The following is a 13,057-nucleotide window of genomic DNA, read 5'->3' as shown; positions in this document are numbered from 1 at the left end:
GAAAGAAAGAAACTAAATCCCACTGTCAATTAACATAGAAGTAATTGAATTCACTTACCACGGATAGAAGATTAGTAGAAAGAAGAGCTCAAATCGATAGTTCTAGTCAGATAAATATTGTTCACATCTGATAAATATTGTTCACGTCGGAAACTCATGAAATAGCGTCGTGTTAAGAGACTAAGAAACGAAGCTTTAAAGAGCTCTGTGTGTGTTGTTTGTTCTTGGCGTTTTGCTGCAGGAGGGATACCGGATTAAGAATACTTGTTTTGCCTGTGGTTCCAGTTGGATCCCCGAATCCCCACGGGGATCCCCGTTCCCCGTTTGGGGAGGGGATGGAGGATAAAAATAATTCCCCGGTGGGGATCGAGGATGGGGATGGGGATGGGGATGGATTTGGATTCGGATTCGGGGATGGGGATATTGGTATCCACCCCCTACCCGCCCCATTGCCAACCCTATTAGAAACTTCCATCAGTTAGGGTTCTCCCATGGGGCTAGAGCTGCCGCCCTCTTGCTCCACTCCCCTCTTCCTGGCCGGTCACTCTCCTTCACTTGTCCACCTGTTGATACCCATCTCCAACCAGATCCATTCTCCACCGTCTCTACCGCCCCCTTCCCGTCACCTCCATCGCTCCTCCTCCGCTCCGCCCTCTCTCTCTGGTTTGTTTTGAGCTAGATTTGATGGTGATGAAGCTAAGATGACTCGGCTCTCTTCGGTGAATAAGTCTCCAGTTTGCATGGCAACGTTTGTCTGACGACATCTCTTAAACCGGAGGTTTCTTTTCTGTTTTTTTCTTTGTATTTTTTAATCTAGTTTTTGGTTGTTTTGTCCAGATGTTTAGGCCGGTTTCTGTTCGGATGTTAAGGTCTGGTTTCTATCCTGGAGTGTTTTCTCCCGGGGTTTTGTTCCGGTCTGGTTTCTCCAAATCTGGTGACTAGTTTTCATCGGGTTTTATGTTATCTTTAATATGTACCTCCGCCATCCTGATGCGTTTGATGTCGATACTAGCTCCACTTAAGTCAATCCTTGTTAATTACTATGTGGAATGCGTGATAGCTCTTTCTTAGGTGCTAGACATCAATTTCGTCTCTTTTCGTTAGTGTGTATTTCCGTATCTCTATATTTGGATGAAAATTTGTAATTGTCGTATACCCTAATCTGTATCCGGTGTAATCTGGAGATGCCATATGATTTGTTATTTTGTTTGAATGAATAAAGGCAATGATATGAGTTTAATAATCTTGGATTGCGTAAACAAATAAGCAAAGACAATGACGGGCCAAATAAATCCAAATAGTTGGCCTTACAATTAGGAAAATCAATAATTAGGAAAATATCTATAGTGTGTCAGAAGATAATCCAGCCAAGCAGATCCCGATTTCCACGAGAAATTTATGGACGCCAGGTGTATGTACCACGTAGCCGTGCTAACGTGATGTCCGAGCTATTTATTCGGACTATCTAAAAGTATGTTGGATAATCCAGATTAAAATCTTCTATCTCCTCTTTCTCCCTTCAAATTCGAATCGTCCAAAATCAAAATGGACAATCCAAATACGCTGCACATACACCACGTGATGCCCGCTCAGCGCACAAAATTTCTTGATTTCCACAAGTGCAAGTTCCGGTAGTAGTAAAATCCAAAGAGGAGTTGCGTCATAAACGTAACAGAAAACGTGGTTTACTTTTCATTCGCCTGCTTACCATTTTCCCGAGATCGAATCTCCTGTCCGACTCCCATCCGAACAGGAGCCTATCCGATTCTTTTCGGCCATTGATCTCAAAAATCAACGGCTTCAACGGCTGAGATGAGCTGAAAACAGGGATCTCCTTCGCATTTCCCATTTCCCATTTCCCCTCCCTCTCATTAACTTCACTTCCACCTTCCCCAGCAATTCCCATTCCCAACGTCTCCTCCCTTAACAACCAAACCAAACCAAACCAAACCCAAGCAAACAACTCCTGCAACTGGATCGGAGAATACTACTATCCAAGAGAAATGGGGACGGAAACTTCGAATGCAACCGTGGAAATATCGGAGCCGTTGATTCTCCAACCGGAGAAGACCAGGGAAGTTGAATTCGAGAGGATTCCAGAATGGAAAGAGCAGATCACGGTAAGAGGGCTGGTGGTCAGCGCCGTGTTGGGGGGACTCTTCTGTATCATTACGCACAAGCTCAATCTCACGGTGGGGATCATTCCCTCGCTCAATGTCGGCGCCGGATTGTTGGGCTTCTTCTTTGTCAAGTCGTGGACGGGGTTTTGTTCCAAGCTGGGGTTTTCGGTTCAGCCCTTTACGAGGCAGGAGAATACCGTCATACAGACTTGTGTCGTCGCTTGTTATGGCCTCGCCTTCAGTGGTAATCTCTTCTTCTTGTTTCTGACATTTTACTATTCTACTTTGGGATGTTAAAATCTTTACTTTCTTTGAAAAGTGAAAAAGAAAATGTGCATAATTTTTCATAACTAACCCTCATAAATGATCAAAAGTGCATAAATGTCTGAGTTGCGCATAAGTTGATCTAGACACCTGATTATATATTAGAGAGAGAGAGAGAGAGAGAGAGAGAGAGAGAGAGAGAGAGAGAGAGAGAGAGAGAGAGAGAGAGAGAGTAGGGAATGAGGGATAATACTGAAAATTTAATCAAATTTTCTAAGTAGACATGCATTCATCGAATATCCCTGAAGACGTGTTTTCGTACAAAGCAATCAAAATGGGACGAAGGGAATAGTTTATGGGACAAAGGGTGTAGTTTTTATTGGAATAAGGGGTAGATTTGGTGGGGATGTTGCAGTAAATGGCTACGTATTTCATGTCCCTGTTTGCTATTCTGGTTTCGGTAGCGAGGAGGCTTGAGAAAATTCAAAGGGACTTTCTATGGGGTGGCGTGGTGTGGGGGATGAGTTCAAATATCATTTAGTGGACTAAGATATTTTTTGTACTCCTATCAGAAGGGGTGGTTTGGGAGTGAGAGATTGAAGTCGTTTAATCAAGCTCTATTGGGTAAGTTGGGTAAGTGGCTGTGGAGATTTGCATGTGAAGGGGAAGATGGTGGAGAAAGGTTGTGGTAGCTAAGTATGGATGTGGATGGGGAGATTGGTCCTCTCGTAATAAGCGTGCCTTATGGGGTGGGGCTTTGGAAAGGTATTATGAATGGGTGGGATGTTTTTGCTAAGACTATTCATTTGGCGGTTGGAGACGGGAGAAGGGTAAAGTTTTGGAAGCATGTGTGGTGTGGAGATGTGAGCTTTCAGGATGTGTTTCTGAGTATTTATTTGTTGGCTAGTGACAGGGATACTCCTGTTTCTGCGTGTTTTCACCTATATGAGGGAGCGATAGTATGGGATATTCATCTTCGTAGGGATGTGCAAGATTGGGAGGAGGAGGAGTTGATGGTCTTGCTTGCTGTTGTATATAGTATCCAAGGGATAAGAGAAGGGGGCGATGAGCTGCGCTGGGCTCTATCTAAATCAGGCTCCTTCCAGGTGAAATATTTTTACCAAGTGGGGGTGGTGATTCTTCTTTTCCGTGGCGGGCGATTTAGAAAACTAAGGCACCGTTGAATGTGAGTTTTTTTGTGTGGTGTGCAGCCAAAGTCAAAATTCTTACAATTGACAATTTGATTAAAAGGCGGAAAATCATTGTTAATTGGTGTTGTATGTGTAAACGGGATGCCGAGACGGTTGATCATCTGCTCATTCATTGTCCGGTGGTGTGGGAGCTTTGGACTTTGGTGCTTTCTTGGTTTGGGATGCGTTGGATTGTGTCGAGAAATGTCATGGAATTTCTTATTGCTTGGAGGGGTGCTAGTTTGGGTAGGAGAAGGAAGAATTTGTGGGCCATGATCCCGCTTTGTTTGATGTGGGTCTTATGGCGCGAGAGAAATTCGAGAGTTTTCGATGGGGTGGAAAAACCTCTAGCTAGGATAAAATCTTTTTAGGTGAATAGCTTGTATAGTTGGGACAAGGGAGATTGTTTTCCATCCCTTGACCAATTTTTAGACTGGTTTGAGCTTTTCCATTCGGGTGGCAATGTATAGGACCTTTTTGTTCTGCGGCCTTCTTTTGTATATGGGTGGCATTCCCTTAGTGCCTTACCTCTAATATAATTATTTTCTTATCAAAAAAAAAAAGAAAAGATGTTGCAGTAAATGGTATGTACACGGGTATATGTATGTATTTGATGTAGCTTACAGTGGAATGGCAAAACAAGATTCAAGTAGTCAACCTCAATTGATTTGATCACAAGGTTTAGTTTGGTTGATTTGGTTAAGGTCACTGTGGCAATTAGTGAGTTTTTAGGCTGCATGAGAATTAGGGTGGTTGCTACTAGCTACCTAATTCATGTAATTATAATGTACTTCTCTTTTGATGCCCAGTGAGACACATTGGTTGATATAAATATTGAAGCTCCTGATGAGAGAACATGGTGGTTGATACTTAGTAGGTGCAGAAATAAGCTAATTCTTTTATGGGTAATTTTGGATTCCATGGACGGGTTATTTGTTTCGGGGAGATAAAACCAGAAATTTTATCCCCCTGAGTCATGCATGGAGGACTAGTGTCTAATTTATATAAAGAACCAACTTCACCACTATTATTGGTGGACAACACACTATCTTGGTTGTTCTCCATGGCAGGTGTATAGGCAATCAGCAGCCAAATTACCTGTTGGATACTCTGATTTCTCTTTTATGGGAATACCTTGAACATGGTTTATGTTTTATCTATGTTGTGCTCTTTATCTGTCCTATATTTGATGGAATTATTTGCAATTCACTTGTTGACAGGGGGATTTGGTTCATATTTGATTGCAATGGATGATAGAACTTACAAACTTATTGGTGCGGATTATCCTGGTAATCGAGCGGAGGATGTAAAGAGCCCTGGCCTGTGGTGGATGATTGGGTTTTTGTTTGTTGTCAGTTTTCTGGGGCTATTTAGTCTCGTTCCACTTCGCAAGGTCTTGACATTCTTGCATTAGATATAAAATATCAGAACATTAACCCTACGTGTTTTCATAGACAACTAATGCAAGTATGGTATTTTCATGACCATAACTACGATGAGTGTTGAGTAATAGTTCTTGCTATGTTTTCAGGTTATGGTCATGGATTATAAGCTTACATACCCCAGCGGAACAGCAACAGCCATGTTGATAAACAGCTTTCACACAACAACTGGAGCTGAGCTTGCTGGGTAAGAAACGAATGCATCATTTTCATGGTTTCATTTTTCTGGGGTATTCTTTGAGTTGCATTGTGTTTGGCAGGACTACATAATTGAACTAAGAATATGACTATTAAGGGAAGAGTATAAAGATTAAAGCAGTATATGCTGCATATATAGGCATAGATGTATGTTTTTGGTCAATCATTCTCTTGAAAACAAGTTGTCTCACAAATTTTCGAGTTGTAGTCTTGAAAATTGTCAGGGGAATATCTATCTTTGTTTTCCTCATCATACGCCTTGAGTTTTCAAGGCCTTTGCTCTTATTTGGTTTCCTTAGTCAGTCCTACTTAGCCATTAAATGATGGTGCTGACTGCTGAGAAGATACCCTTGGGAGGGAGGCATAGCAGAAGTACTTAATTAGGTACACCATTTCCATGTCTTCGACCGTGTGTTCTTTTTGCTATATCGGTCTGGACCCCTGTTTACTTCATAAATGATAAATCACATAAATTTGTTGCCTTGAATAATTTGAAACAACTAGTGAGCATTGGCTTGGTGTTTCCAATTTTACACGTGTTATGAGCTTGTCCTACATCAGGCTAATAAAGTCTCCAAAACTAGTATGTGATGCTGTAACACGTAACACAGCTTGGCATTTTGAGCTTTTTGAACAAGATTCTGAAGACTGGTTTCATTTGTTTTGCTTCGTAGGAGCATTTTATTTTTGTTGTGATCCTTGTACTGTGGATCCTTTGTTTACCTCTCCACGTGTGAGTTTGGATCATATGTCAGGTGGGCTCATTAGTGCTAGTCCCACAATGGTTGGTTATCGCCTCCAAAACTAGTATGAGTCTAGATAGTCTCTCCACTCATGCTCAATGGGTTTCGATTTGGATGCTTTAACATGGTATTAGAGCCAGACTTTTGGACAAAACTGATTTTGTTAGAAAATGCTTCTACGTTATTTGTGTCGTAAGTGCACTTTGTTTTGTTGTGGTTCCTATGTTCTGGATCTGTTCTTTACCTCTCCGTGTGTGTATCGGGGGTCACACTTGTTGGGGGAGTGTTAAAAGGCGATCAAATAGTAACTCAAAAATTAATGTATGAATCTAGGCCTGTTAGATGTGTTCTAGAAATGTCTACGATTGAGTAAATAGCTCTACAAACAAGTGGTTCAGATCAATTTGGAAAACAAAAAGATTTGTACAAGTTATACATTTTTGACTGCTGTAAAATGTGAGAAGACTGAATCGACCTTGTAACAATAAGTGAAGGTTTCGGGATAGTGATGGAGGCTGAGAGATCCATGAATTGGGATCCTGGTGCATATAGAACAATGGTCCAATGGGAACAAGCATTTCCAGCCCCTTTGCTGAGGGGATCTGTTTTGCTAATGGTTTTCTTGGAGACCTGATGTCTGAAATCTTTGCGGGGAGTAGGAGGTAGCCTCCTTTTATTTTTTTCTTGCTAAGAAATAAGGAGCTAAATAGCTAATGCATCTTGCTTGAAAGAAGACATGCCTAGCGCTCACTACTCTTATAGCCAATTGGAATCGAGTTGAATGCTTTAACGACTGACTCAACTATGGGCATTGGCCGCAAATATGCTTTTGAGTGTTACTGTGTTAGATTCATCAGGTTCTCTTGCCCAAGGACACTAAGACGTGACTAAATGCCATGGGTACTTGTGTAGGTAAAATGGTATATTTATAACTTCCATGGTTCTTCTACTCACAAAATGGGAGGTCTATGCAAAATTTCATTGTGAACTCTACAACTTTAGCATGTTTTTAGGGTGCATTTCCAGTCCGACCTATCAGTTGCATATCCCATATACGCTTACTTAAGTAGTACTTGACTAATTTTAAACGAGTCCATGTAAGATAAGGCGTGTCATGAAGTTGATGTTTGGTCTATGATCTTTTTCAAACTGATTGTTAATCAGTTGTGTACTTTTTTAACAGGAATCAAGTCACATGTCTTGGCAAATATTTGAGCATAAGTTTAGTCTGGAGCTGCTTTAAATGGTTCTTCAGTGGTATTGGGGATTCTTGTGGATTTGACAATTTTCCTACGCTTGGTTTGGCACTATTTAAGAACACGTAAGGTTCTATTGCTTTCAGTTCCCTTTTCCCCCACCCTCCGCCCGACCCACCCCTCAATTGATACTCTGCAGGAGCATGTAGCTTTTAGATTTCTCTTATGTTTCTCTTAAGCATATCCCTTGCGCTCCCTTAACGAAATGAAAAGAGGGGGAAAAAGGCATCTAGGAAGGTTTCTTTGCAGACAAAATGTTGCTGACTTGCCGTTAATCTATATTATTTTCGTAATTGCAGATTCTATTTCGACTTTAGTCCAACTTATGTCGGATGTGGTCTTATCTGCCCTCACATAGTGAACTGTTCAGTTCTTCTTGGTGCGATTGTATCATGGGGCATTCTTTGGCCCTACATATCTCAACATGCAGGAGATTGGTATCCAGCTGATCTTGGTAGCAATGATTTCAAAGGACTTTATGGGTACAAGGTATTCTAAGTTGCTGCTTTTAGTATGAAACAAAAGTATGTCGTGTCACTGCATTTATTGACAGTTCACAACCAATAATTTTGAAGGCTTGTTTACTTCTCTACGTGGAAGTCTCGGTGATGTGATGTAGGTAGACCTTTTCTCCCTAGGATTGATATTTTTGGGTAAAGTCACTGACATGCTTCAGAGGCACACATCTTGCTGGCTTTCATCATGTACATCTGAGTCTTCTTTCCTTTCCCTGTTCATCCCCTCTTTATGGCAGTTGGATAATAGTGCATAATATGCATGCAAGGGAAAAACAATTATACCGTCGTCATTTTGAACTGCGTACAGATAAATTAGGCAGGTCGGGTCAGTCTTGCCGACCCGAATTTATTGGTAAATGAGGCTCTGTTTCGTTTAGTTTGGGGATAGTCTTTTTGTTTGTTAGTTTGTTTCTTTTGGACAAGAATGCCAGGGGACTAGAACTTCATTTTTCAATTTAACCTTCTCTGCTATTTTGCAACTGATCAGATGTTCTTTTGTTGTTAGTTTCTTTGAGGATATATAGAAATATGAAATATCACCTCTGCACGAAGTGGGAGAAATTTTCTGTATGTTTTTAGGTGAAGCATTAGTAAAATAAGTCCCTTTATGGGCGTCTAAATTTTTTAGGAAATGGGAGATTCCTAGTTTTTTCTGTCCCTTTTCTTCCTCTTGGTTCCATGTTTGGCTTTCATATTATTATCTTATGCTCTAACACATTCTGCTACATTTACTTTTGCAGGTCTTCATAGCCATCTCCATCATCCTTGGTGATGGCCTATACAATTTGGTTAAAATAATAGCAATAACTGTTAGGGAATTGTGTAACAAAAGCACTAAAGAGAAGAATCTTCCTATCGTTAATGAAGTTTCAGGTGAGGAACATAAGTTCTGGTAACTTGAATGAAAACATATGATGCTTACATGGTAGACACATCTTGCAATTCAAAATTTTCTGTACTTGGTTATTTTTCCTGTCCTTGATGTTGCTTTCATCTGTATGTGTGCTTCTTCAATAAGGACATCCTTACCCTTCCTGCTTTGACATGTTACTTTTCTGAGCACATTTCAGTTTTATGAATGCCTGAACACACATCCAAAGGATATAATTCACCTTGCACCTATCCTGATCTGAAAGTACAAATGGAAAAAGCAGCTTAATACTATCATAGTAGCTTCAAAACGCATGCACTTGTTAAAAGCTGAATGATGGACAATGCTTGAACTAACAAAATTTCGAAGTTCTTATTCTCCTTGATGAACTAACATGGCTTTGAATGTTAACAGTATGTTGCAACATCATTGTCTTTTTACCTGCTCAATTAGGAATATGGTCAGTCACAAAACAACGACGATGATTTACGATCTGTCAATAATTCTCTTGTTTTGGACATATTATCTTTCCTATAATGATGTCTGAAATTTTGATCTGTAGGATGTTTGGAAACAGCTTTTGGTTGTACTGATGACAATTGGAACTGGCCGCTACAATAGTGGCATTTTAGATTGTGTATTATCAGTATGAGTTCTGTTTTATCATCTCTTAGATTCACATTCAAGTCTTTATTACCTGAACACACATTCTGGAAAAAAGTATTGTTTATAGAGAAAGATGAATCAAAAGTATCATTCTTGCTATTATGCACTACCGATGAAAGCAATTTGTTCAAGTAAACAAAGAAAAATTCTAATGTGGATCCAATTTTTATGCAATCAAAAATTCAAAATGTTTAAAATCATTTTGATCATGGTTACAGCCAGCTGTCAATACATTTTACCTTATTACACACTTTTGAATTTTTTTTATTTTTTTGCTTATCAAAATTTTATTGAAGAACAACCAAAGGAAAGGAAGGCATACCTTCCTGATCCCAAAAGGTAATCATCTACAAACTACTAGGTACAGGATGTAACCTTGAGAGGTATTTGCCAAGAATGGCATAGGACTTTGATTTCATTTTGAGTAATAGCACTCATGATTTCTTCTAAGGATTCTTGTATTCCTGAACTTTTTAGCCGCTATATAAGAAATTTTGCTTTCTATGTTGCTCTCTTAACTTTGGGCAATACCTATGTTCAAAAATGCGGTTCTTGCTTTACTTATGTGTCGTGATTCATCAGTACCTATTCTCTGGTTTTTCCACTAACTATTCTTTTGCAGATGACAAGTCTTCTGAACTACTAATGGAGCAAAGGAAACGAGACGAGCTGTTTCTAAAAGACAGGATACCATCCTGGGTGGCAGTTTCTGGTTACGTGGGCCTGGCTGCAATATCCACAGCTACAATACCAGCCATCTTCCCACCCCTCAAGTGGTATCTAGTCCTTTGCTCCTATCTTTTTGCCCCTGCCCTTGCCTTCTGCAACTCCTATGGAACTGGTCTCACAGACTGGAGTTTAGCCTCCACTTATGGAAAAATCGGTCTTTTCATTATTGCTTCATTGGTTGGACGCGATGGGGGCGTAATAGCCGGTTTAGCAGCTTGTGGGGTCATGATGGCCATTGTATCCACTGCAGCCGATCTCATGCAAGATTTTAAGACAGGCTACCTCACTCTCTCATCAGCCAGAGCCATGTTTGTGAGCCAATTAATTGGAACAGCCATGGGGTGTGTCATTGCCCCGCTAACATTTTGGTTGTTTTGGACTGCTTTTGATGTGGGGTCGCCCGATGGACCTTATAAAGCACCGTATGCTGTTATATTTAGGGAAATGGCCATTCTGGGAATTGAGGGGTTCTCTGAGCTTCCAAAGCATTGTCTAGCCTTGTGTTGTGGATTCTTTGTGGCTGCTTTGGTTGTTAACCTTCTGAGGGATGTGACCCCAACGAAGGTTTCTCAATTTATTCCAATTCCAATGGCTATGGCAGTACCATTTTATATCGGGGCTTACTTTGCAATTGATATGTTTGTTGGAACTGTGATATTGTTTGTCTGGGAGCGGATAAATAGGAAAAATGCAGAAGATTATGCAGGGGCTGTTGCTTCAGGTTTGATATGTGGTGATGGGATTTGGACTATTCCGTCAGCAATTCTCTCCATCTTCAAGGTGAATCCACCCATCTGCATGTACTTTGGGCCTTCTGCAAGTTCCTGAGCAGCAGGTGAGCCCTCGTAGTTGATTGTTGTTGTGAACCCTAAATGGTTGTTGGACATGTAAATATATCTGTTGTGCATTATGTATCCATGGGACTATTATATCTCAAATATGCGTTTCACAAGCCTCTCTGTTATTGTATCTTTTATCTGTTATGCACTAATGCGCTTAGTGTCGAAACCCATGAGTTTTTAGTTGCAATCCCAAGCATTTGGCTAGAAATGTTTTGTAAAGCTTGTGTGTGGGTGGTTAGGGTAAAGCTTTAATCATAAAACATGATCAAACTCCCCAATTTGATTTCATACGCTCCTTTAGACGAGGTAAAGAAACTTAAGCTGATTTAATTTCCAAATTTCTGCGAAGGGGTTCTTCTAGTGGGAGTCGTGGGACTCACGAACTGCTCCGGGGACCTTGTAGTGGTGTAGTGCATCTCAGCGATCAATGATCCGATTTTAAAATGACTCTTTGCGAAAAGAGTAGTTTCTTTTTTGGAAGAGTATTTTAACAAAATCTAACCATTTGCATATACTTCTGTACAGCTTAAATGGGACAATGCATATAGTCCTGCATTACAGAATCCTTGGGGGGAGTTAGTTTGCTATCATTGACTGTTAGGTCCCACAATAATTTAGCTTTGCCTTGTGCTTTTTTTTGTAGGAGTTAGTTTGCTATCATTGATTGGTAGGTCCCACACGAATTTAGCTTTGCCTTGTGCTTTTTTTTTTTTAGTTGCTTGAATGAAAGCGCAGGTATGGTATGTCGCTACCTTCATCAGGAAGTATTGCTCCATCATATCACATCACTATCTGTTAGGGGGACCTCACCGCACCTATGTCGGGGCCAGAGCTAATATCCTTCTATATGTTGGTGGTTTTAGGAATATGGTTAGCCACAATGAGGAGTTATGGAGACTGAACCTGACCCAATCTAAAACCAAGTCCAAGTTTTCGTCCCTCGTTGGTTTAGGTTACCCAATTCATTTGGTAGAAGTTAAATCACATAATGTGCGTGCGGGTACAAGATTGCGAGCGGAAGCGTGAAAGCGTCATTCAAAACTCCACCAAATAACTAGAATTCGTGAGTGCGAGGATTGAGAACGCAAAGGCAAAGCGAGGATTGAGTGAGAAAGCAATAGCCATTTCGAAGGATTATTTGACTAAGGTTGGAAGTCAATATCAGTCTTTATAGTAAAAAATTAACCGGTGGTGGGTTCTTTATTTATTTTATCGTTAGTGTTGGGCATTGTTTGAATTATGCATTAATCGAATGGAATTGCTTCAGGCACTTCCAAAAGTAGATTCTTTGACACAGAGATATATGAAAGCACATAGCACATATTATGGCCACTCAGATGTTCGGGGTTCAATATGATACAGTAATTCAAGAAACCAGTTCAAAAAAGAATAATTCAAAAAACCGATCCTATCCGGACGGAATTCACTGAACAAGAGGAAACAGACAGAATCAGATGAATATATTTCTTCTTCTTGTTCTTTGGGTCAATCGGCAACAATTTTTTTGATGAATATCACAGTATTGTGAAGAGTTTCTCCGATATCTCATTTCTTTTCCTTCTAATTTCTCTCTTAATTACTTTTCCTTCTTATTATTTTCCCATGTTTCAAACAGAGTTGGTAATTATAGAGAAAAGGAAATGATTAGCAAATAGAAGAAATGAGTTTGTGTTTTTATTTTATTTTATTGTCATTTTCCTGTTACGAATCTTTTCAAAAAAAAAAATCTTATTTTCATTATCAAATGGGAACCGATAACAAGCAAAGGAAAGGGATTGGTAGAGGAGAGATGTGACAGGACGATGATAATGGTAGAGGTCCATAAACATAACAAGGACTCCTTCGGATAGGACTAGTAGGAGTTGTTACATATGCATTTTTAAAGTCATATCAATGGTCCATTTTAAAGTCATTTTACAGATATTAATGTAGGATGTCTTTGATTAGCTTTTGCACGCGCACTTCGGATTAATTTCTACAATTTCTCTTGCAACCCTTTCTATGCTTACAAACCCTTGAGTCATAGGCATTGTTGACCCATGAGATATGTGATTTAGCTGTAGCTTGATTCCACTACGTACGTATACTTGCGGCTTGCCATTGAAGTTGGCATAGGACTACTTTCGAAAAAGATGGGAGGGTGGAAGCTAAAATGATTTTAAGACAAATATAGATCAGCTTTATCTCTTATTATATATGGAAATTAAATAGACGTGGA

General features: G+C 40.0%; 1 protein-coding gene across 1 annotated transcript; it reads left to right on the top strand.

Moving 5' to 3' along the window:
* Positions 1-1,699: 1,699 nt before the first annotated feature.
* On the top strand, positions 1,700-10,949 carry LOC131303682 (probable metal-nicotianamine transporter YSL6). Its single transcript, XM_058330666.1, has 7 exons — positions 1,700-2,364; positions 4,795-4,967; positions 5,106-5,203; positions 7,141-7,278; positions 7,513-7,702; positions 8,472-8,604; positions 9,891-10,949. Exons 1-7 carry the CDS (start codon positions 2,004-2,006, stop codon positions 10,823-10,825), a joined length of 2,028 nt encoding a protein of 675 aa, XP_058186649.1. The 5' UTR covers positions 1,700-2,003; the 3' UTR covers positions 10,826-10,949.
* Positions 10,950-13,057: the final 2,108 nt, after the last annotated feature.

This window comes from Rhododendron vialii, chromosome 10a, assembly GCF_030253575.1.
Source record: "Rhododendron vialii isolate Sample 1 chromosome 10a, ASM3025357v1".
NCBI classification, from domain to species: domain Eukaryota; kingdom Viridiplantae; phylum Streptophyta; class Magnoliopsida; order Ericales; family Ericaceae; genus Rhododendron; species Rhododendron vialii.
This window is presented reverse-complemented; position numbering and strand designations above follow the sequence as displayed.

Excerpts from the sequence above, each read along its gene's own strand:
- LOC131303682 (XM_058330666.1), top strand. The coding sequence starts at position 2,004 with ATGGGGACGGAAACTTCGAATGCAACCGTGGAAATATCGGAGCCGTTG. Across the intron at positions 7,279-7,512 it reads TTGGCACTATTTAAGAACAC|ATTCTATTTCGACTTTAGTC; the intron begins GTAAGGTTCTAT and ends TCGTAATTGCAG. Across the intron at positions 8,605-9,890 it reads TATCGTTAATGAAGTTTCAG|ATGACAAGTCTTCTGAACTA; the intron begins GTGAGGAACATA and ends ATTCTTTTGCAG.